Genomic DNA, 25,337 nt, shown 5'->3' with positions numbered 1-25,337 from the left:
ATCCAAGTGTCCCAATTTAAGAGTTTAGAATCACTGACTCAGTGGAAGGTTATAACAGCACAATCTCCACAAAAACCCAAATAATGACGTAAAAGTAAAAGTAAGAATTTAGTGTACAACAAAGGATTCAATAAAACACTATCTAAATAAATAACAGCACTAAGGTAATGAGGATACTATCTTTTAAAAGAGATTTATATTTTTATTATTAAATAATTATGTACTACTTAATTCTTAACACAACAAAGAGTAGACTTCCAAAATTTCTACCCATGCTATCAATAATAACATATCTAACACAGCTAGGTTTAAGTACTTCACACTTGTAAGAATAAACTATCACAGAACTGAAGAATTTTAGGTCTAGAAGGTACCCTAGATATAGTTACCTAGGCCAACAGCTGCATTTTACATGCTGAGAAAACTGAGTTTGCAAGAGAAAAAGTAACTTAGCCAAAACCACACAGGCTAGCTAATGGGTGAGACAGCATAAACAGTACCTACTCCCAGTACCATGTTTTCACTATACCAACCTGATTGCCCAACCAAATAAAATGCATAGAACATTTAATTTACATCACACCAAGAACAGCCAAGACACCTTACATGCCAAATAAAAATTCTGTGATGCTTGAGAGTACCAATCAGATGTGAAAAAATGTACAAAACTAAGTGACGAAAAACAAATGTAATTGGCATAACAGAGAAATGAATCTTTGACTTCAAAAACTACAATCTTTCAATGAAGAACAATTTGAAACACGTTTTGGTGTTGACTTTTCACAAAGACACAGGGAAATGTATCATCACCTTTAAAGACAGCCAGATACTGATGAACACCTCACTGAACTTATCTATAGCATGACATGACTTGGAAAACTCACCTGCAGGACTGTCAGCATTCTCTCCGGGGTGTAGTTGTATACCAGTAGAATCTATAGAGTTTACTGTAACTGTCTGTAGATTTGGCAACTGACCAGTGCTTAGACTAACTGGAGTTGAAGTCAAGGCTCCACCTGCTGCAACTTGACCAAGCGTGAGTGTCTGAACAGGCGTCAAAGTTATTTGTTGGGCAGCAGTATTCTGTATTTGCAAATTCTGCAAGTTCTGAACCCCTTGTACTTGAAATGTTTGCCAAGTTATCTGTCCAGAAGGGGTCACTGTCTGTGCCTGAATTAAAAAGGTTCCAGGATTCAGCTGCAACTGAAGATTTTGCAAAGCCTGTTGTGATATATTCTGACCACTGGCTTGCACACCATGGATTGTCTGTGGTGTAATACCTTGCACAATTTGGGCTTGACTGGTTGGCTGCTGAGACTCTTGAAGTTGCAGATGTTGTACAACAGGCTGTGCTGTAGAAACCTGAATATTCTGAGCCTGTGTCTCTTCAGAAACAGGCGACTGGATATAATTTCCCTGAAGATCTGAAGAATGGACTTGCCCACTAGTAGTAGTCAAGCTATTTGTATTTTGTTGTAATATACCTGTACTATCTATAGTAACAGGCAACTGTGATGAAGAGGATGTTGGCACAAATAAATCTGTCTCAGTATTAGTTTCATTAATATCAGGAGAAACCCGCTCACCAGTCCTTTCTGAATTGTCTGAACTATCCATAGCTTGTCCTGTGTTTATCAAATGTCCATCAGCATTAATGCCTGCGGTCATTGTCTGAGAACTGCCCGAGAGTCCCAAAGAATCTAGATCGACACTATTGATTGGTACAAAGGTAATATTTCCTGGAAGACCAAGAGGCACATTAGCAACTACTTGGGTTTGGCCAGGAAAGGATGAACCACCAATTGCAACTCCCTGAACCTGGACTTGACCAGTCTGTGGTATGAGATTCTGGATATTAGCAGGAGGTGTTCCAGAGGCAAGCAAGGTTTGATTAGAGCCAGGAATGATCTGAATTTGACCACTTTCTTGATTTATACCCCCATTATCTGAAGAGCCTGTGAAACCAATCTGAACCTGCTGACCATCTGATGACTGAATCTGTGGTATTACTTGATACTGAACATTGGACACTGTACCATTTGATGAATCTGATCCTGGTGCAACTGAAAATATTTGCTGATTCTGCAAATTCTGAAGGGGAAGGACATACTGCCCACTGGAAGTAGCAGCACTTGGAATCTGTACTAGATTACCAGCTTCATCTTTTATAGTTGTAGGTGTGGCTGACAAAACCTCCCATCGGTTTGGTGCTCCTCCTAACTGTGCAGAAGCCAAATCACCTGTCTGGATAAAGAAAACAAAAAATGTTATGTGATATGTATTTGTGGTACATTTAATCCAATCCTCAAAAAACTGATATAAATCCTACCACCTGAAAATAAAAGTTCTCTTAGTAACACAACACAGCTCAAATACAGAAGTACTATATAAACTACAATAATCATCATTTCCAATTTTGTTAGTTATTGCAAAGATAAGCCATGCTATCTGAGCAGGAAAAAAGTTCAATTAGAATATTATTTGTTTTATGACTACCAACTGATTTTCTAATCCCTCACCTATGATCTACAGTTAAAAATAAATAAGTAAAAGTAGAAGTAGCTAGAGAAAAGATTACGGACAGCTCAAACCAAACATACCTCACTGAAAAGAGTTCAAAAGGTATAAAACTCACTAAAAACATACCACTAAATCAGGTACATTACATACGCATACGAAAAAGAAATATCAGAGCAGTGTCATCAGTTCCCTGAGTTAGAAAAAGTTAAGATTTGTATATTACTGCTATCAATGTAATTGATAGCAACCTTAAATCAAACAATTAAAGCTACTCTTTCATGGCATGTATTAAGGTACTCCAGAGTAAACTCAGGGTGAGGGCGATTCCTTTAGTGAGCCATCAAATTCTTTTTCCCATGAACTACTAAAAAAATATGAGACCTTAAAAAATTTTAATGAGGAAAGGTTATTGCCCTGTGACCACCACTGCAAAGTCAGCCCATCTGAAAGGTTTTTCTAGAATCTAAAAGCTGGAGGATATAGACTTGCTTTACCTACTATTTCTACCTAAGTCTGCAGAAGAATGCTAGACATATACATTTTGTATTCTGTGACCTGCTAGAATCTCAGATATCATCTCCATATTTTATGGATTAGACAAGACTAGAAAAATACCAATGGAGGAAAGTAGAAAGCAATAAAACCCAACAAATCAATGTCCAATTTTTTTTTGACATTGACATTCAAAGGGTAAATTTTTTAAGGAATAATAACAGTAACATCTAACATTTGAACCGTTCTTTTATATGCCAAAAACCACTTTTATATGCCAAGAACCATGATAGGGATTTATAAGATTATATCACCTGTTGCTTACAACTATCCTATGAGGTATTATGACTATCCCCATATCACAGATGACAAAATTGACAGACAAAATCACACAGCTATCAAATGGCCAAAACAGGATTTAAAACTAAGCCAGTCTAACTCCAGAAGCCAGGCTCTTAAATACTATACCATACTTGTCTCCCACTAAGACCAGGGGTAAATATGTGGGGAATGAGACCCTATATGAATTAATCACCATCAAAATAATGCCATCCCTAACCCATTTCCTTCTAGATCTGTATATGATTTCCCATAACTCCACACACCACTAGACAATGAGAACATGAGCATATCTAGCCCAGAATTCTCAACCTAGGATCCATGCCTGGGATTCAAGGGATCTCTAAATCCTCTAAAATAGCATACCAACTTTTTGATAGAGGGCCTGGGGTGGGGGTGGGGGCAATGGTATCTAGAGTTTCTTCATATTCTCACAGGGGGGTCTTGTGACCATAAAAAAAAAAAGGTTAAGACAAATACTGTTCTCTCAACATAAACCATTCCACAAAATTTAATACAAATATTGTACAACCAGATGAACCTAAAAATTTAAGAAGACTCACTACCTAATTTTCATGTACACACACAGTTGAAGAGTATATATTTCAATAGATGAACCACAGTGTAATGACTCCATTCAAGACATTTGAGCCTATCTGCCAAGATGAAATAAGGATGAGTAAGCCCATGAGATATATAAGGTCATCTTCAAGTGGTTCACAATCTATCCAAGCAGACATACACATACAAGCTACTACTATGTGAATAGTGGTGTACACTAGGCATATAATCAGAACGCTTTGGGGGAACACAGAAAAATGAAAAAAAAAAAAAGATTTCACATAAGAGATTTTTAAGTAATTGTGGATAAAATTTAAGATTTCACTGTGTGTGGTTAGGAAGCAGAAATACAGGCATTAACAAGGTATAGAAATAAAGTCACAGACTTTTAAGAGACTCTAAAAAAATAATGTATAGTTTGGAGTTCGAGAGGATCCAGAAAACATTCATATTCATAGAAAAGAGTAATGGGGAACAGGACTAGACATTTTTATCAGGGCCTGTAGTAAATGGTTTCACAGGTCCTACTAACAAGTTTGGACTTTATCCTACAGATAGTGAATGAAAGCTATAAAAGGTTTTGAGGCAAGTGAGTGGCGCAATCAGATCTGTGCTTTATAAAGATAAACTAAGACCTAGTGAAGGAGACTGAAAGGCTGAAGACAATAAAGGCAGAGAAACCGTAGGACCCAGTACAAATGTCCAGGCCTGAACTAAAATAGTGATCTATCTTTTAAACACAAACATTTAAACTTATCAAACTTAAATTGTTAAAATGAAGCACCAGACTTTAAAAGTAGCCTACATTCTTCAAATTCTACCTGGTATAAAAATTACAAGCTTAAGTAATCTTTCCCTATATTAGAGTAACAATTCATGTTTCACTTCAGTCTCTTGGCTTTTTTTTTTTTTTTTTTGCGGTATGTGGGCCTCTCACTGTTGTGGCCTCTCCTGTTGCAGAGCACAGGCTCCAGATGCGCAGGCCCAGGGGCCATGGCTCACGGGCCCAGCCGCTCCACAGCATGTGGGATCTTCCCGGACCAGGGCATGAACCTGTGTCCCCTGCATCGGCAGGCGGACTCTTAACCACTGCGCCACCAGGGAAGCCCAGTCGCTTGGCATTTTAAATAAACTAAAGATATTTAAATCTATCCTTTATACTGAAATCTACACTAAAGTATAGTGCTTCAAATCCAATTTTTATCTTCTTAAGGTTATTGTTCACCTATGGAGAACCAACCTTGAATTTTTTCTGACCGGCATTAAATATACAATTTTTCAACTTATACCAAATATAGTATCTTACATACAAATTAATTTTACAATGCAGTCATTCGTAGGTATCCCCAGGATATTGGTTCCAGGACCCTGCAGATACCAAAATCCCCCATGCTCAATTCCCTTACATAAAATGTATACTACAGGCAGACCTCCAAGGATGCAGAACCCACAGATATAGAGAGACAACCGTACTGGCATTTTGTCTCTTTTTCATCCTTAAAATAAAAAGTCAAAATTATGGCATCTGAGTATTTTTTTTAACAAAATCTTAATAAGAGCAGATATTCAACCATAAGTGAACAGCTTTCTAGTTCAAGAAATTCCTTGAAAATACTTACAACTACTCAAATGACAAGTCTGAATAAATACTAGAACCCCCTTCTCCAGAAGCTAAATAAAAATAAACTACAGTACCACTTTTCCCAACAATGCAGGCCATTAATTGAAGGGAAATCTCCAAACCTAGGACAAAATGATATACTTGAACTTTTTTCAGTAAACCTAAGATTAAGAGCATATATAAAAACTATTTATGAACACTGAAACAAGAATACTAGACTTTCATAATATAAGCTAAGACTATAAATGCTTAGAAGAAGGGAGTACATTGCACTAGAAAGGAAAAAATTCATAACTGGGTTCTAGCCTAGCTAGAACTGTGGAATCATGTGTGATTTAGAGCAGGACCTTATGGGAAAAATATTACCTTGCAGGGTCATAAGATCCTAAAGAAAGTGTTAAGCGTCATAAACTGTAAAGCACTATATAATCCTATATTATCCTTATGATAACTAAGATTATGAAGACAGATTTGAAAAACATCCAATCGCGCTTAGCATAATGAGCAATAAATACTTACTGAATGAATAAAAGTATTTTAAAATTATTGCAAAGGAAATGATAGGAAAAATGAATAAAACCGACCTTGAGATATTACAGTCTTCAACGAAAAACTCTACACCAATTTTAAACCAATTCCACAATAACCCCCCAATATTTCAAAACTACAAAGCCTACTAAAACCATTCATTTGTAAGAGAAATTTCGTCAGCAGCATACCAAAAAAATAGGTAAATTAGAATCTGAGACCAAAAAACAGTTGTAAGAATGTGTGATGGGGCTTCCCCGGTGGCACAATGGTTAAGAATCTGCCTGCCAATGCAGGAGACACAGGTTCAAGCCCTGGTCCAGGAAGATCCCACATGACATGGAGCAACTAAGCTCGTGCGCCACAACTACTGAGCCTGTGCTCTAGAGCCCATGAGCCACAACTACTGAAGCCCGCGTGCCTAGAGCCCTTGCTCCAAAACAAGAGAAGCCACCGCAATGAGAAGCCCATGCACCACAACGAACAGTAGCCCCTGCTCACCGCAACTGGAGAAAACCCACACACAGCAACGAACACCCAACACAGCCATAAATTAATTAATTATTTTTAAATGTGTGATGTTAGGCTACTGGAAACACTACAAAGGGAGGGAGACATAAAAATACATATCCCAAGCAAGAATTAGTATTTGGTTTGGATTCAAGATAACCCTCTTCATTAAGCCTAGACATTAAAAGAAAAATCCACCAGTGTTTCTCTCAGTAATTCTAATATTCTTATTGACAAACAAAACACCTATTAACATGGACACTGGCATTACTGTAAAAGGTTGTAACTGAAGGTAATCCGAGTTTCCCTCTGTATACAAACACATAATCACATGGTAAATAAGACCACATCCAAGAGTAGCCCTGGGACACTGCTATAGCAAATTCATTACAAGGGCATTCTCCACTACAACCAGGCATAAAATGGACACACACACACACACACCCCCCCCACCCACCCACCCACCCACCCAAGGATATCTTCTCCATAACTGCTGTGTAAAGGAAAAAAATAAACTTCATACCAAATTGTTACATCACATTTAGAAAGGATTATTAACCTCTCAGTTAATGGCTTTATGAAAGCCAGAAATGGGCAAGGAAAGAATATAACTGGAAACAAGTGTGAAGCTAAGGTGAAAACAAACTTAAGAACCACTCTTAGGCAAGTACTAAAGTTTCTTAAAATCTTCAAAGGAACGGTAAAGAACACAGACTGCAGATACAAAAACAATTACCTAATGAATTCCTTACAATGACAGTGTAAGTCTTATTTGAAATAACAGCCAAAATAACCTTTTTTTGAAATAAGCTATTATTCACTTTGTAGTTCACCAACATTTATGTAGTAAATGAACACTAAATTTACAAGTTAAACTGAAATTCAGGCAATGCCTTTCATAATATTTACTTGTTCAATTTATTACACTGAATTACAAACAAAATAAACAAATTAGTAATTCACAGGTTCACACAAATGTAGATTGGACAAGTTAATATCTCATAAAGGTCTACTTTTTCTTTTCTTTTTTCTATAAATTTATTTATTTTATTTTTGGCTGCGTTGGGTCTTCGTTGCTGCGCGCAGGCTTTCTCTAGTTGCGGCGAGCAGGGGCCACTCTTTGTTGCGGTGCGCAGGCCTCTCATGGCAGTGGCCTCTCTGGTTGTGGCTCACGGGCTCTAGGCATGCGGGCTTCAGTAGTTGTGGCACGCGGGCTCAGCAGCTGTGGCTTGCGGGCTCCAGAGCGCAGGCTCAGTACTTGTGGCTCACGGGCTTAGTTGCTCCGCAGCATGTGGGATCTTCCCGGACCAGGGCTCGAACCCGTGTCCCCTGCATTGGCAGGTGGATTCTTAACCACTGCGCCACCAGGGAGGCCCAAGGTCTACTTTTTCTATACCTTGATCTATTACTAAAACTACACAACTCTTAATAATAAGTATAAAAGCCTTGCCATCAAACCAATTTTGAGAGTCCACACTGTGGGACATTACAGGTGAGACTGCTTTGTGATTAGACCTATTCAGCTCTGTACTGAGGGTAACCAAACACTCTTGGCCAGGATCCAGGATGAACACATAACATACTCTAACAAATCCTAAATTGAAAATATGTAAAGCAAATCTGCAGTACAGCTATTGGCTTTTCAATGCCCTTTTAATCTTAAAATACCAAACTAGGGCTTCCCTGGTGGTGCAGTGGTTGGGAATCCGCCTGCCAATGCAGGGGACACAGGTTCGAGCCCTGGTCTGGGAAGATCCCACATACCGCGGAGCTCCTAAGCCTGTGCGCCACAACTACTGAGCCTGCGCTCTGGAGCCCGCGAGCCACAACTACTGAGCCCACGCACCACAACTACTGAAGCCCACGCGCCTAGAGCCCATGCTCCACAACAAGAGAAGCCACCGCAATGAGAAGGCCTCGCACCACAACGAAGAGTGGTCCCTGCTCGCCGCAACTAGAGAAAGCCTGCGCGCAGCAACAAAGACCCAACGCAGCCAAAAATAATAAATAAATAAAAAATTTTTTAAAATGCCAAACTAAACTACTATAAAGTTGCATTTTATGTGTATATTTCCCCTTGGTTTTAAACACAACAATACTATATGCAATGTGGTATCCTGAACTGGATTCTGAAACAGAAAATGGGCATTAGTGAAAAAATGGTGATATCAGAACAAAATCTATAGTTTAGCTAATAACACTGTATCATTGTTAATCTCCTAGTTTTGACAAATGTACCATGGTTATATTAACATTAGAGGAAGCTGGGTGAAAGGTAAAAGGTACCTCTCAGTTCTATCTTTGAAACTTTTGTGTAAATATGAAATAAACCCAAAATAAAATTTTTAAAAAGCACAGCTCCAAAAAATCTCTCCCTAAACCTCTCATAATTCCCAGCAATTTGAATAAAGTAACATTATCCAAGCACATTTTTAAGTGGGGAAAACTACTATGAAATCACTTAAATTCTTTCATTTTCTGAGATGTCCATGTCTAAAATTCATCTTTGAACTGGAAAAATAATTTTCCCATTCGCCAAGGCAAACATACTCAAGCAGTCTTACTAATTTTTACTCAGTGAAAAATGTTATGCACAGGTACCAAACATACAAAGAAAAAATGCTCAGACTGATTCTGGTTCATGTTCATCTGGCGGGAAATGTGATGTCAGTAGAGATTTGGCAGTTCAGAGGAGCTGAAGAGGCATGGAAACAACTTCCCTACAAATATATGGCCACAGCAGGGTAAGGTTGGAGACAGTATTCTATTCTTTGGGTGAGACTCATGTACATACACATATTTTTTACCTGTAACTTCCTCCTTCACTTCTCTCCTCCCCCAATCACTGAACTGATATCTAAAAACTTGGTAAGTTGCAGTTACAAAAAGTTTTTTGTTCTATTTGAAAGATTAAAAAAGATAAGTAGAAGCAATCTGCTTTGCAATTTTACTCATGCAATGGTTTTTAAGATAAACTTTTTTTGTGTGTGTGTGGCATTGTGGGCCTAACGGGATATAGCTCATAAAAGAGGTTTACCAGTCCATAAATTTGTTTAAAAAGTAACAATGCCTCTCACATACATGATTTTAAGCCTTTACATTTTAATCTGCTTACAAGAGGACAAAACCTAAAGTCATACTTTTAAGTCATTAAATCTACTCACATCCCTCTACAGTATAATTTCAAACACTAAAATTAAAAATACAATATTTAATATAGCTTAACATTAGCTTCACTTTTAATGCCTTGGAATACTAAGAATTTCCTGCAGACTATACCAAATATCAAACTTTTTTGTCCACAGTGACAATTCAAAATATCACGAAACAAACCGATTCCCATAATCCACATTAAAAAAAAGAAACACGCAAAAATGATGGGAGAAGTTCCAATTATTTTAATAAGTGAACACATCTACATGTTAAACTAACGCAACAACAAAGATACAAACGAATATAAAATTCACAAAAATCTTAGAAACAGTTTATAGCTAATTGGTATGAAGCCCTCCTGTAACACTGGCCAGCTCCTCCCCCTGCCCCCGACAAACTAAAAATCCTATAAAGAGAATCCCACCACATCTTATCAGACTGGCAATCACAATAAAATGAAAATATAGCTTTGCCAACCAAATTCAACTAAGTATGGTATGCATTAGCATTAATGTAAATATTGATATAATTCCATACACGTACTTTTGTTTCTAACACTGGCATACCTATTCAATTTCAAGAGCCAAAGTACTACGTAACTTCGCCGATTTCAACGGTCACTTAAACTCCATTTATGAAAAATTACTGTAAATTTAAGTAGTCTGCAAAAACTAAAATTCGACAATTTAGAATGGCCATCAAAAAAGCACTCAAAAAGTATTCAAGTGTTCATTCTTGTATACAAGAGTAATTCAAAGAGTAAACCTTTGTTCCTCTTTGTAAAAAAACGATTTAACACTTAAATCGGTAAGATCTAGTAACTTCCAGCAGGAAAAGCCCCGAGTTCAAAAAATACTAGAAACTGAAGACACTGCCTCCGTAGCTGATACTATCTATGGCCGATAGGCTGTGCCTGAAATTTCCGTAGCGCTCGGCGAAGGAGTTTTCAGCACTGATACGAATTGCTCTAACATCCATTTTGGAGTCCTCTACCCCCACCCTCTCAGACTTCATTTTGTAGTGAATTTGGATGGAGGTGCCGCAGTGACAATGTAGAGAAAGCCTGGTCTGGCTTCTAATCCGAACAAGCATGCGAAAGAGCAGGAAAGGGCGCCCCGGCCGCGCGACCGTCCCTCTCCGGGAAGGCGCGGGCGCCAGGGAGGCCTTTCGGGCGGGATGGCGGGCGCGCCGCGGGCTCGGGATGGCGGGCGCAGGGCCTCGGCGGGGGCGGGCCGCGCGCGAGACTTACCGCTCCGGCGGCGGCGGGGGCCCCGGCTGCGGCGGCCGCCTCCTCCTCGTCGTCGCCCGGCGATGGTGGCCCTATCTTGCTGCAGGTAGCGGCCAGCAGAGCGAGCGGTGACGGCTGAGTGTCCTACCCCCGATGGGCGGGTTCAGAGAGGGAGACAGGGGGAGGGGGTGGCGGTTAGGGCCGGGCCGCGCTCGCACAGGAAGTGCGACTCGGGCCTCGCAGGCTGCACCCGGGCGAGCGCCAGCCCGCGCTCTCCTCCTCCTCCTCCTCGCCTCCGGCTCGCACGCACACGGGCTCCACCGTCCGCGGGAAGGCGGGCGGCGGGCCGCGCGCCGGGCCTCCACCTTCCGCCCGGAACCCAGCCCCGGGAGGGCGCAAGCTCACACACACTCACACTCCCTCTCTCTCACTCACTCACTCACACACACACACACACACACACACACACACACACACACACCCACCCACACACACACAAAAAGACGGCGGGCGGGGGAGCGCGGGCGGGGTCGGAGCGTTGGCGCCTCGGGCGGGCAGCTCCCGGGGCGGGGGGAGGGGAGGAGAGAAGCGCGGAGGGAGGGGAGAGGCGAGGGGAGGAGAAAGCGGCGCGAGGGGGGAGCCGGGCCGGGGCTAAGCCGCTCCTCACCTGGGCCGCCGCCGCCGCCACCGCGCCGTTTCCGTGCTGCTGCTGCTGCAGATACTCGCCGTGGCCGCCGCCGCCGCTGTCCACGTCCAAGGCAGCCATTTCCTCTTGTTTCACGGGCTTTTCGGGAGCTGCAGGCACAGCGCGGGGGGGGGGTGGGGGTGGGGAGGAAGGCGGGTGGAGGAGAGGGAGGGGGCCCGCGGGCCGAGGCGAAATTACTCCGAAAGCCCGGACCGAGTCCCCTTCCCCTCCCCCACCCGCCCCCCGGCGGCGGCGGCGGCTGCTCCCTCCTCCCCTCCTGCTGCTGCCCCCGCCCGCCGCTGCCTGTAACCCTCCTCCTCCTCTTTCCCTCCTCCTCCTCCTCCCCGCGCTGCCCCTGCCCCCTCTCCTCTCCTCCCCTTTCCCTTCGCGCCGCTCGCTCTCACTCGCGCTCGCTCCTCTCGCACCGTCAGTCACTCACACGCTCGCCCGCCGCCCGCGCCCGCACACGGGGGGATACGCTCCCGGCGGCCCGGGCCGCCAGCCCCGGGCCCGGCGGGCACACTGCGTTGCTGGGGCTTGAGGGGTGGACGGTAGCTGGCGGGGAGGGGAGGGAGGCGGAGGGGATTGCGGCTTTCTGCCTCTCACAGACACTCGGTCGCACACAGGGGGCCGGGAGCCGGCGGCGGTGGCCCCCGGCTGGCTGTGGTCGGCGGTAGCGGCGGCGGCGGCAGCAGCAAGGGTTGCTCTCTCTCGGCTTTACGTACCGGTCATAGTGTGTTTAGGGCACCTCAGGCGGGGCTCCCCGCCGCCTTACACATGGTGAGGAGCGAAGGCGGCGGCGGCGGGAGAGGATGCGGGAAGCGGCGGCGGACACGGCCGGAGCGGTCCGGGGATTTTTTTTTCCTATTTTGATTGACTGTGCGGGAAACACAAAAGGTGGAGCCTCCAGCCCAAAAGGGGGGAAGAGGGTGACAGCCCGCCCGGAAGTTCCGCCCCTCTTCTCCGCGCTCATTCGCCACCACGCTCTTCGTAGGCAGTGCTCATTGGCCCGGATGCCCGTCCGTCACTCGGCCAGGCGGCGCGCTTCCTGTTTGCCCCCCGGGTGGAAGGGGAGAGACAATGAGCGGTCGTGGCGGCGAAGGTTCCCGAGAGCGGCCACGGCTCGCCTGTTACCCCGCTGTGGCCGCCTAGTTCGCCGGCTGCCGCTGCCAGGCCTCTTCCACCTTGCAGGCGCTCGGAGCAGGCCCCAGCAAGCTGTAGGGGGGCTGAGCTGGGGAGGAAATCCGTCCCCGGAGGATCCGGCTCCACTCGACGCTTCCTCCATCCCGGCGGCAGCCGGATCTCCCCAGGGCGCTCTCGGAGCCTCTGCTTCCCTGCGCTGCCAGGAGGCCGCCGCCGCTCAGCCCCGGGGCTGCTGCTGCGACCGCTGCTGCTACTGAGCAAACCGGGCCCGCCCCGCGAGCCCGGGAGGAGGGAGCTGGTATTGGGGGAGACACCCCCTCCGAGGCTGGAGGAGGATTTTCTCTCGTACACGTTCAGCTCTTAGATTCAGTTTGAGCCATCTCGTTCCCATCCCCCTTAGCCCTTGGTTTCCCAACCAGTCTCCCACTTTTACGTACCCTGGAAGCAGGCATTTTAAGCAGAAAAGAAATCTCAATTCACCTCACAGATAGGAGAGCTTTCATTCTGGCCAGTGGCACCAAAGCAGACAAATATATTTCATTTAATACGTAGTGCGTATATTCAAAGGGACACAATCCTTTAAAAAAAATGTTTTTTTCGGCCACATAATCATTTTGTTGCACAAACATAAATTATTCCCTGCTTCTTAATCGTCTTGGTAACGAGTGAAATATCTGAAAAAGCCCATCAATAATTGCCAGCATTTTTAAAATAGTGAATCTCAGCGAAGTTTTTTTTTCTTGGAACATTTTAGTTACACTTTAATTAAAAATCCCGTTTCGCTTACTGGATTAGGTTAACACTCCTTTGCTCTTTGGCATGCTTGACATCTTGATGTCATCCTGGGTGGGAGAAATACTCAAGTTGTGTGTGTGTGTCTGTATGTTGCCAACTAAGAGACATCTCTGCCTATTACCTTTAGATCTAATTGCCAAGAGAGAGGTTAAGCTCAAGAGGTAGAAATGCTGTCCACCATACGCTTTTTGTTAGAAATCTGACTCCAAGAATTAGTGTTCCAACTGTGATTATTATATTTGTTTCGTAAATAAAGTTGTGCTGGGGGCTGGAGTTGTAAAGCCCAAGCACTTGAACTAGATTTTGTGTGCGCTAACTGAAAAGAATTTACGAATTCTTTTATGAGAGACAGAGCTTGCATCTCAGTTTTTATATTTTCATCTTCTCATAGGATCAGAAACATTGCATGGTTAATGGGCACTTAATTGTACAAAAGACGGAATTTCCAGGGAAATGACCTAAAAACCACAAACATGCAAAAACAAGACTTGAAATTCTACATCTAAGAATGAAGTTGATGTCTTCTAACAGTGAGAACTTTTGTCTCATAAGTAGAAGAATCACTTTTTAAAGTAAATTGTATAAACTCTCCCTGTACCATTTTACACTTAAATTCTAAAGGAAAATTAAAGTGTTATAGAGTAAGCTGATTTTTGAAGAAGAAAAAGAGGGATGGGAGGCTTCAGGGGAGGACAAGTGAAAACAAGTGGAGTGGGAGAGAGGGAGGGAAGTCACAGTATTGTCACTCTTTCTACTGACATGGATGTAGTGGATAGAGAATAGCTCTTTCCCTAGAAGAGATACTTCAGACATTTTCAGGTGTTTTTCTAGGAGTGGGGATGTGTTTTATGAGTCTAAGCATACTACCTCCATGCACCTTTCACAAAGTCTTAGTCTAGCCACCCATAGAAAGCAAAGTACTTGGCCACAGAAATTCAGTTCATTTCCTCACTGATACCAATTGACAAATGGAAATAAAAAATCATTTTCAAACATTTTTGGTCCATATACCATTCTGACAAGATGCAAAAACAGTTCATCTAATCTAACTGGAGAAATAATAACCTACCAGAGCTAACTATTCTGCTTTTAATGAAATGCTTTTAAGAGACACGTATACCAAAAGTATCACTACTACATAATCAGATTCAGAGGACCTGCTCAGACCACACTGAAAAGAGTTATTGTCATGGAATATCTTAAGAAGACTGGAAATGAAGGTAGTCTCTGGAAAGAACATCTTTTCTTAGCTATTCCAGTACTGTAGTCAAATCTTGAAATACAATTTGTGTTAATTAAAAGATATTTGTTTATCGGTAAAAGACGGCCTCTCAATGGCACTTACTGCTACATTACATAGGAACTCAGAAATTGCAGTTGCTTATCAAGAAGGGAAGCGCTGTGCTGGATATTATTTATACTTTCTCCTTTCCAAAGATGATTTGAGGAAGCTCTATGCTGGCCACTGTTTACATCACAGCAGGAGATCTGAATGTCACTTTATTTTCCCTTTTTCTCAATTTCCTCACTTACTTTTTTAAATCTTATTTGTGTTTTTGTAAGTTAAATCCTTTGGAAACCGTGATGAATGTCAAAGGGCCTCAAAGACCTACAGACCCACTGGCATGACATCTTCATGCATCTTCAATCCCCTTTTTCTCTACAAAGAGAAGAGGGCACTAAATAATACTTGGTTCACATCTGCAGGAGCCTAGCCATTCTGTATTAAAAACAGCGACAGCCCTGGTTAACTGCACCACAGCTAAAGGGCTCTGCCCTTTCCTTCACAGCCCCTACTGCCTTTCTTCCCTTCTGAACATCTATTAAGTGAACAGTATTAAATTGCCAATATTCACCCATTTTTTGTCTAAAAAGGTGGCAATTTTGTATAGTTCCACCTAAGTCAATGTCTATTTAACATAAAATTTGTTGAATTTGTTGCTATGATTGTGACCCTCCTTTTACCCACCTCTGAATCTCTTCAGCTTGTGTACACTGGATTTCAAGAATCTTCAAGTTTGTTCTACTTAATCACTATCATATTTCAGAAGTATTCTAGTTGACATTGACTAGGTGTACTTAACCTCCTTCATATTTCATATCTTCCCTACTTTCTCAAAAATATACCTCAAAAGGGCTTCCCTGGTGGCGCAGTGGTTGAGAGTCCGCCTGCCGATGCAGGGGACACGGGTTCGTGCCCCGGACCGGGAAGATCCCACATGCCGCGGAGCAGCTGGCCCGTGAGCCATGGCCGCTGAGCCTGCGCGTCCGGAGCCTGTGCTCCGCAACGGGAGAGGCCGCAACAGTGAGAGGCCCGCGTACCGCAAAAAAAAAAAAAAAATATATATATATATATATATATACCTCAAAAGCCGTGTCTCCTGTCTTATTTTTACTTAGTCTACCAAAAAGAGAGCTTTTTGAGGTTTTGCTATGTGCCAACTCCTTTGCATCTTTAATCCTCACAGCCCTAATAGGTAAGTATCATAGGTTCATCATTGTATAGATAAGGAAACTGAGGCTAGCAAGGTTTTCAGACTTGCTCAGTGTCATTTTCAAATAAATGGCAGAGTCAGGCTTCAAACCCACGCGTCAGTCTCACCAATCAACATATCAAGTCTTCTTAAATGATCAACTGAAAAGACTCACCTACCCGTTATGTAAAAAATAAAGAAAAGAGAAAAGATAAACACAATAAAGTAGATCAAACATACGTATTTATAAGGAAGATCATTTTTTTTTTTTTTCAGTACTAGGGCCTCTCACTGCCGCGGCCTTCTCCCGTTGCGGAGCACAGGCTCTGGACGCGCAGGCCCAGCCGCTCCGCGGCACGCGGGATCCTCCCGGACCGGGGCACGAACCCACGCCTCCTGCATCGGCAGGCGGACCCCCAACCACTGCGCCACCAGGGAAGCCCAGGAAGATCATTTTTAAAGCAAGTCTTCTTAGAATGTGAACTCCTTGTGTTAGGGGTCATATATTTTGAATGCTCTAACCAATACTGAACACGTTGTGGATGTTTAATTAATAAGCAGAAAGACTGTCAAGACAATTATCTTGTGGGAAAATGAATGATGAATTAAAAAATTACAATTAAGCAATACATACTGTATGATAAAATTTCTTTGACCTTATAATAGTTCACCTCTTTCAAGATCAACTTTCCCAAGTGAGTTAGACCCTTATTTTCATTCAAGTTCCACACCAATGATATCACCATGGTACAAAAGGACTGATATTTTTACAATTCAAGAAATCCCATTCTTTTCATTCAGGCTATTGATGTCCCTGGGTATTCTAAATTTTCTAAGTATCCGTAACACTTCTGAAGTCATCTTCATGTCAGTCCAGGAAGCTTAGTCTACTGCCATATTTCTGAGTTGTTGCAATTTTCTAAGAAAAGGTGGATTATGCATTTCTACCTTGTTAATAATCTGTCTTAGAAGAATATACAGTGCTAGAAAGTATCTTGTGAATTATCTTTCTTTGAATAATATAAAAATGCTAGAAATTCTCTTGGTTATAAGTTAGCAAACTTATGAGGTAGCTTTACTTAAAAATATTAACACTTAAAAATATACTTAAGGGACTTCCCTGGTGGTGCAGTGGTTAAGAATCCGCCTGCCAATGCAAGAGACACGGGTTCGATCCCTGGTCTGGGAAGATTCCACATGCCGCGGAGCAACTAAGCCCGTGCGCCACAACTACTGAGCCTGTGCTCTAGAACCCGCGAATCACAACTACTGAGCCCACGTGCGGCAACTACTGAAGCCCACGTGCCTAAGAGCCCGTGCTCTACAAGAGAAGCCACCGCAATGAGAAGCCCGCGCACCGCAACGAAGAGTAGCCCCTGCTCGCCGCAACTAGAGAAGGCCCGTGCACAGCAACGAAGACCCAATGCAGCCAAAAATAAATAAATTTATTTTTTAAAAAAAGATTATTATAAAAAAGTATATATATATACTTTAATAATACTTAAAAATAAATAAACCTGATGCCATTAAGTTGTGGTGTCTCTCAATGATGAACAATAACCTTCAACGTGAAGTGTATTCAAATTTATTTCATGATTAAATCTCTATCTTATAATGGAATTTTTTGTTTTTGTTTGTTTGTTTTTGGCCACACGGTGTGGCTTGTGGGATCTTAGTTCCCTGACCAGGGATCAAACCCCGGGCCACGGCCGAGGTGCCGAGTCCTAACCGCTGGACTGCCAGGGAATTCCATTTTTCTATCCTTTAATTCTATAAGCCAGACAGATCTACCAACTATTCTCAAAAAGAGCCAACAATGCCCAAGGCCTAGTTAGATGAGGTAAGAGAAAGAGGAAAAAATAAAGAATGAGGTGGCAGAGAGCAAGCTGGATAGAACTGTAGAAAATATTGAAAAGAGTTTTTACCTGCCTTGAGGAATAGAATTTTTCCAATTACCCAAAAAATGGCTGAAATGCTGCACCATGTCATCACTCCATTTCAACTCTAGAGTCGAGTAAAAAAATAAAAGCAATTATACACACACATATATTTATTATATATAGAAATATGGGAGTACATATATATATATATACACATTATATACAGTAAAATGCACAATGGTTAATAAATTATGGTATATTCATTAAATAACATTTAAAATAAATGAAAGATGATTCATCATGGATAAATCTCAAAAACAATAGTGAGTGAAAAAAAGTTATAGTAGAATAAACAATATACCACCATTTATATAAAGTTTAAAAACATACCGACTTATATTCTATACTATATATGGATACATGTGGAGTAAAACTATAAATCTTGAATGGGAATGATAAATACTAAATTTTAAATGTTGATTACCCTTGGTATGGAGAGAAGGATGGGATCTGAACAGATTTCATATTTCAAGTTTTTCTTAAGCGAGGCTGAGTATACTATCCTTATGATATTTTTCTCTATTACTGCCCTGTTTGCCTGAAATATTTCATAATCATTATTTTAAACAAACAAACAAAAAGTATAAATTAATACATGAGTCTATGGCAGAGGTATTAAAAATAAGCATGCCCAGGCAGCTGACTGACTGAAGGAGTGGAGGGGAGGGAGAGAATGATTCACATATGACTAAGTTTTCCAGCTTTAGTAACTGGAAAGATGAGCTGGGAATAAAGAATATAAAAAATGGAATGGGTATGGGACAGACAATCATGAGTTTGATTTTAGATGTGTTGAGTTGGAGGTGCTAGCAGGATATTCATGAGCTATCCAAGTTTACAGACTATTGTAAACTTGAACTCATAGCTAAAAAGAGAAGCAAATGCAGGGCAGGGATTTGGGTGCCTGTGAAATAACAGAAAATACATGTATTGCTCTCTGCCCCCTCCCCACACCCCCAGCCCTGTTCCTGGCACACAGCTCCTGTCACTCTTGTGATTTCCTAAGTGATAGTAGCACTAGGAGGATCTTTTGTTCAAATATTTGGCTTTGACCCTGGATCTTGACACAGAGCTCCTAAATCCCTTGGAATTTCCTGGATGATAGGAGTATCTTTTGTTCTAATGAGCTGACTTCAAGTGGGCTCCTGGATGGGGGCCAATTACTATAAAGACCAAGCCACGATTAGAAACTTGGAACTTTCAGCCCCACCCCCTATCCTCTGGAGAGGGGCTGGAAAATGAGTCAATAATCGGTCGTGCCTATGTGATGACGCCTCCATAAAAATCCCTGAAGTATGGAGTTCAGAGAGCTTCCAGATTGCTAGATGCTAGGAAGGTGGCATGCCAGGAGAGGGCATGGAAGCTCCTAACCCCTTCCCCAAACCTCACCATACGTATTTTTCATCTGTCTGCTCATCTATATCCCTTACGGTAAATGTGTCTTCCTGAGTTCTGTGGGACATTCAAGCAAATCATCAAACCCAAATATGATGTTGTAGGGACCCCAACTTATCGCTGGTCAGTCAGAAGTACTGGAAACAATCTAAGACTTGCAACTGGTGTCTGAAGTGGGGACAGGCTTGTGGGGCTGAGCCTTTAACCTGTGAGATCTGACCCTAATTCCAGACAGTGTCAGAACTGAATTGTAGGACATCCAGCTGATGTTGGATAACTGGTTAGTGCGGGATTAAAAACACACATCTGGGGACTTCCCTGGTAGTCCAGTGGTAAAGAATCCGCCTTCCAATGCAGGGGATGCAGGTTCGATCCCTGGTCAGGGAATCAAGATCCCACGTGCCAAGAGGCAACTAAGCCAGTGCACCACAACTACTGAGCTCGCGCACCTCAGCTAGAGACGCTGTGTGCCGCAAACTACAGAGCCCACGTGCTCTGGAACCCACGCACCACAACTACAGAGCCCACGCACCCTGTAGCCCGTGCACCACAACTAGAGAAGAGAAAAACCCAAAGGCCACAACTAGAGAGAAGCCCAAGTGCTGCAACAAGGAGCCCACACACTGCGACGAAAGATCCCGCATGCCTCAACGAAGATCCTGCGTGCTGCAACTAAGACCCGACACAGCCAATAAATAAATAAATATTTAAGTTTTTTTAAGAAAACACACATTTGGTGACTAGAAGTGAAGCGTTCTGAGGATTATGACTGTGACAGTAAAAAGAGAAACCAGGAGTTTTCCCCAGACAAAGCCCTTAACATCTTCATACGCCTCTGTCCATTCTCCAAACATGAACAAGTCCCCCATCTTTAAAACCCCTCCATGTGACTCTGCAGTTTTCTTTAATTTTTGTCTTCTTTCTTTCCTTTGCTTGCCCAAGGTCTCAATAACTTGCTCTCTACCTACTGCCTTACTAATGCAATGCTACATCAGTTTCTGTCCCTACCATGCTACCTGAAATTGCTCTTAAAGGTCTCCAATGACTTCCTTATTGCCAAATCCATGGATTGTCCCTACGCAGATTTTCATTCTTTTTCGGCATTTGACACTGTAAACATTTCGTCCTTAAACTTTCTCCTCCCTTGAAAGGTCATCGGCTTTCTGGTTTTCTCTCAAATGAGTATTTCTCTATATCTTTGCAATGCTGTCCAATAAAACTATGATGAGGGGAACATTTTGTTTGCACTGTCCATTACAGTAGCCACTAATCACACGTGGCTAGTGAGCATTTGAAATGTGGCTATTGTGACCCAGGAACTGAGTTTTTAATTGTATTTAATTTTAATTAATTTAAATTTAGATGGCCACATGTGGCTAGTGACCACCATACTGGACAGTGCAGGTTTAGTGTTTCTTTCCCTCCTTCCAGCTCCTAAATGATGAACATTACTCCAGACTCAGGTTTTGATTCCCTGAGCTTTTCTTTACAAGCTCATCCCCTGGAAGCTCGACCATTCCTGCAACTTTAGCCATCTCTATATTCAATCCCAAATCTCTGTAATTGTCTCCTGTCACCTGAGTTCCAGTTCCATAACCTCAAGCACTGTAAATTCCTCTGGAATGTCTCACTTTCACCTCAAACTCAGAATGTTCAAAGCTAAACTGATAACTTTCTACAGAACCAGCTCCCCTCTCCCTTGTGACTCTCCTATCTCTGACAGCAAGGTTCTCGTTTTCTCAGATGCCCATACATGAAATTGCCTTTGACACATTTCTCTCTTTCTTCTCTCACTGGCAGCCAGTTACGAGGTGCTAACAAGTTTTCCTGCAGAATCTCTCTCAGCTACCCTCTGAAACCACAAAATTTATTGAACCCTATTCCATAAGATACTGCTTGGTCTCTACTGCCAAGAAGCAGATAATCCATTTAAGAGACAAAAGATAAACATACACAAATCCAGATAAAACAGAAGAGAAATAACAAAGTCTAAAGTCCACTACATACATTGCTAAATGAGTATCTTCCAAATTCAGAAATCACTGAGGGTTAGACAGCTCCTTCTGAAAGAGATCAAAGGGTGCTTTGCCCTGTCTGGACTTCTGTAGCTCTAGATGGTACTCCAGACTTTCCTGCGCCCTTCTTTTCTGCATCTGCCACCAAATTAACCTTCCATTGCCTCAAAAATGTTAGTGAGGGCTTCCCTGGTGGCGCAGTGGTTGAGAGTCCGCCTGCCAATGCAGGGGACACGGGTTCGTGCCCCGGTGCGGGAAGATCCCACATGCCGCGGAGCGGCTAGGCCCGTGAGCCATGGCCACTGAGCCTTCGCGTCCGGAGCCTGTGCTCCGCAACGGGAGAGGCCGCAACAGTGAGAGGCCCACGTACCGCAAAAAAAAAAAAAAAAATGTTAGTGATTCTCATGATCTAATGCATACAAACCCCTCACTGCCCTATGTGTGTAATCACTCCTACCCCTGAACCTTTACTCACTCTACCACCACGTTTGTCCTGCCCTCTCCCCTGTGCTCTTGCAAATTCAAACAAGCTTTTTTAAGCCTCAGTTCAAGTCTTAACCTCCTCCATAAAGCCATTACTTCCAGCAATTAGTAATTCCCTTGCTTTTAATTTTCCAAGACACATAGAGTATGTACCCTTAATATTACGCTTAATTCATGACCACGTTGTCACCACTGTTTCAATCCTACATGTTTTGTGCCCCAGCATGATGTCTCACCCTTTTTCTGTGACTTGTAAGTGGTGATTCTCAAGGAAGGAGAGGAGTATGATTTGAAAAGAAAACAACTCTTCATTTGTCCCACTGGGACTTTTTTTTTTAAAGCTATGACATTAACTTATTTGAATTTCAAATATTAAAAGAAAATGTTAGATTTTTATGCTTTATCAAAAGAGACATGTTTGATATAAGTTCAGGAAACAATTCTATTTGTTGAGCAAAGAGAAAATAATGAACAAACATCTATTAAATGGTTCATTGATTTCAATACACCACGAATTTGTATTCTGTTAAGATGAAAGTCTCAGACATCTTATTTTCATGGAGAAACTGCTAGTGATATGACCTGCTGATTGTAAAGGGGCCACAAAACTAGCATTCACCAGCTGAACAAATCATCACAAACTTGTAAGGAAATCTTTAAATGTCTTTATTATATACCGTTTGATATATATAAAATATGTGCAATATATATGTAAATTATAAAGCATAATAAATAATAAATTAGGTGACTCTACCACCTAATAAGATATTTCTGGTATTGATAGACTACCCAGAATACAAGTGTTCTCTCATCCCTGACAGCAAATGTCACCATTTTCTTTTTTTGGGCCGCACCACGTGTCTTGTGGGATCTTAGTTCCCTGACCAGGGATTGAACCTGGGTCCTTGGCAGTGAAAGCTCGCAGTCCTAACCACTGGACCGCCAGGGAATTCCCAAAGCATAATTATTTGCTCTAATTATATATATTCCAGTGAGTTATTATTTTAGTCTACTACATTAAAAATACACTTAATGTTTTTACTTAGAATATTAATATTTAAACTCTATAGTTAATATTCCTTTCTTACTCATAGCATTTGAATTATTTTATTTCTAGCATGCTTATTTACTCACCTAATGAGTTTTCATTCTTTTACTCTATTTTGAACATTGTGATTTCATATTACTATGAGATGATCTTTCTTCTTCATATTTCCTCCACCTTGAATTGAATAAGCCACTTATCTGCTTCTATTCCTAGTTTACTCAAGTCTTTTCATTCCTTCTTTGTATTGACTGTCCCTCCCTCTCGTTTTGTATAACATACAAAACTGCATGTTCCTTCTTCTAAGTCATTGACATATAAAATGAATAAAATTGGTCCTAATATTGATCCCTAGAGCTTTGTAATCCATCCATTCCAAACTATTCCACACTTCAATATCAAAGTCAATGTTTAATCTACTTAAGTAGTTCATCCTTACACCTTACTTCTCTAACTTCCAGATTAGTTGTTTGTATAGTATTCTTTTCATGGTGCTTTATCCCAAGTAATTGGTTCATGGCTTCCCTCAGCTGATATTTGTTGTTAGACCCAGAGGTTATTTCACATAACTGAGGCAGATAAGATGTGAATTCATGCTGACTTTTTAAATTAAATCATAACTTTCTGATACTTTCAATCATTGATTTCCTACAGAATTTACCAATGTCTTGTCCTCCATGAAATTTAAACTTAATAATTCTGAATCTTCAGGAGAAAAGGAATATTTAGGAAATGAACAATAATTTAATGAAGTTTGTATTTATCATAACTGGTATAGACATAGTCCGTAAGTATTTCAAGTCATCTTTATCTTGATTGATGAATTCAAACATCTATTAAGAATCAAGAAGAGAATATTTGAATTACAATTGTAAAAAATCTAGTATAGTCCAAAATCCATAGACTTGTGCCTGAAAAGGATGTCTTATTGTATGTAAATTTTACCTTGATTTTTTAAATGGGAAGAAAAAAAGTAACTAGAATCTTCACTTTTAAAAATCTAGTAGAATACTGGAGTGAAAGACTCTATAAGAACAGTATAGGGACCTGTGCATAAAGGGGTTCAACCAATCATGGAAACTTTTTTGAGAGGAGATGAAAGCATATGAACAAAGGCTGAGAAATGAATATTTCAAAAGTAAGTAAAATCCATGGATAAAGCAATAGAATGAAAGAAGTAAAAACTTTTAAAAGTCTATTTAATGTATACTAAAAGTGAATACATTTAAAAGGCCACCTGCAAACAAGTATCTCTGAAAACACAAACGGCAAGATCATAAAAAGATGAGTAGTGTATATTTCATATGTAGAAAGTCCCTCTCCCAGGCAAACCAGGATGGTTAGTCACCGTACAATGTTAACATCTTATATTACCCTGGTACATTCGTCAAAACTAAGAAACCAGCATTGGTGAGTTACTACCAACTAAACTCCAGACTTTATTTGGATTTCACCTGTTTTTCCACTAATGTTCTTCTGTTCCTGGATCTAACTCAGGATACCACGTTGTGTTTAGTTGTCCTGTCTTCGTGTCCTCTGACCTGTGACAGTTTCTCAGTCTTTCCTTGCTTCTCACAACCTGGACTCTTTTGAGGAACAATTGTATTTTGTAGAATGCCACTCTCAATTTGGGTTTGTCTGATGTTTTTCTCATGTTTAGACTGGTGTAATGGGCTTTGGGGCCCTAATTTATATTTAAACTCTGCAAATGTCAGTGCTTATTTTCATGGTTACGTTAGTCCTTGTGGACTTTAATTTCCTCAGAACATCATTTTAATTTTAAAAGGGGATTAAATCACTTGTCTAGGAGTCAGAGTGAATTTTTAATTCTAGAGAGAGTCCTCACATTACTATTCCACAAAGAGCAAAATCAAATTGCTTCAAATTCAAAAAATTCTTATTTAAAATTTGAAAATGATAGAGCTCATTGCCCAAGTTACCTTTGAAGCCATAAGGCTTCTTCCACTGGCACCATCCTCAGGGGATAAAAATATACCACCATTTGGCTAAATATATAATGCTATGAAGGTTTATTTTTCTATTTATGAAAAGAAAATATATTCTCTGTAGAAAATTTATAAAACAGAGATGATGAAAATGAAGAAAAATTAAATGCAATTCCACTACCCTAGAAAAGCCACTGGTTATAACTGTTAACTTTCTTTTCCATCCTTTTAGTCTTTTTCTCTATCCATCAGATTTTCTTTTGTAAAAATTGGATTATACTGTTATATGCTAATTTTTAAAATTATTTATTTATTTATTTTTCGCTGTGTTGGGTCTTTGTTGCTTCGTGCGGGCTCTCTGTAGTTGCAGTGAGCGGGGGCTACTCTTCATTGCGGTGCACGGACTTGTCATTGCAGTGACTTCTCTTGTTGTGTAGCACAGGCTCTAGGTGCGTGTGCTTCAG

General features: G+C 41.4%; 1 protein-coding gene across 4 annotated transcripts in view; it reads right to left on the bottom strand.

The window, feature by feature from the left end:
• Positions 1-12,502, bottom strand: part of SP3 (Sp3 transcription factor) — a 64,855-nt gene extending 52,353 nt beyond the window's left edge. The window contains exons 1-5 of one of the 4 annotated variants that reach the window (XM_033860004.2): positions 12,363-12,496; positions 12,077-12,192; positions 11,620-11,736; positions 10,974-11,096; positions 885-2,244 (exon numbers count right to left, since the gene is read on the bottom strand). In XM_033860004.2, the coding sequence (XP_033715895.1) occupies positions 885-2,244; positions 10,974-11,096; positions 11,620-11,736; positions 12,077-12,192; positions 12,363-12,369 (1,723 nt within the window). In that variant the 5' untranslated portion in view covers positions 12,370-12,496. Of the gene's footprint in view, positions 1-884; positions 2,245-10,973; positions 11,097-11,619; positions 11,748-12,076; positions 12,193-12,362 lie in introns of all 4 variants that reach the window. The other 3 variants (XM_033860005.2, XM_033860006.2, XM_033860007.2) reach the window with 3 other exon arrangements.
• Positions 12,503-25,337: the final 12,835 nt, after the last annotated feature.

The sequence above is a fragment of the Tursiops truncatus genome, chromosome 7 (assembly GCF_011762595.2).
Source record: "Tursiops truncatus isolate mTurTru1 chromosome 7, mTurTru1.mat.Y, whole genome shotgun sequence".
In the NCBI taxonomy this organism is placed as follows: domain Eukaryota; kingdom Metazoa; phylum Chordata; class Mammalia; order Artiodactyla; family Delphinidae; genus Tursiops; species Tursiops truncatus.
Note: the sequence above shows the minus strand (reverse complement) of the source record. Positions and strands in the feature narration are given on the sequence as shown.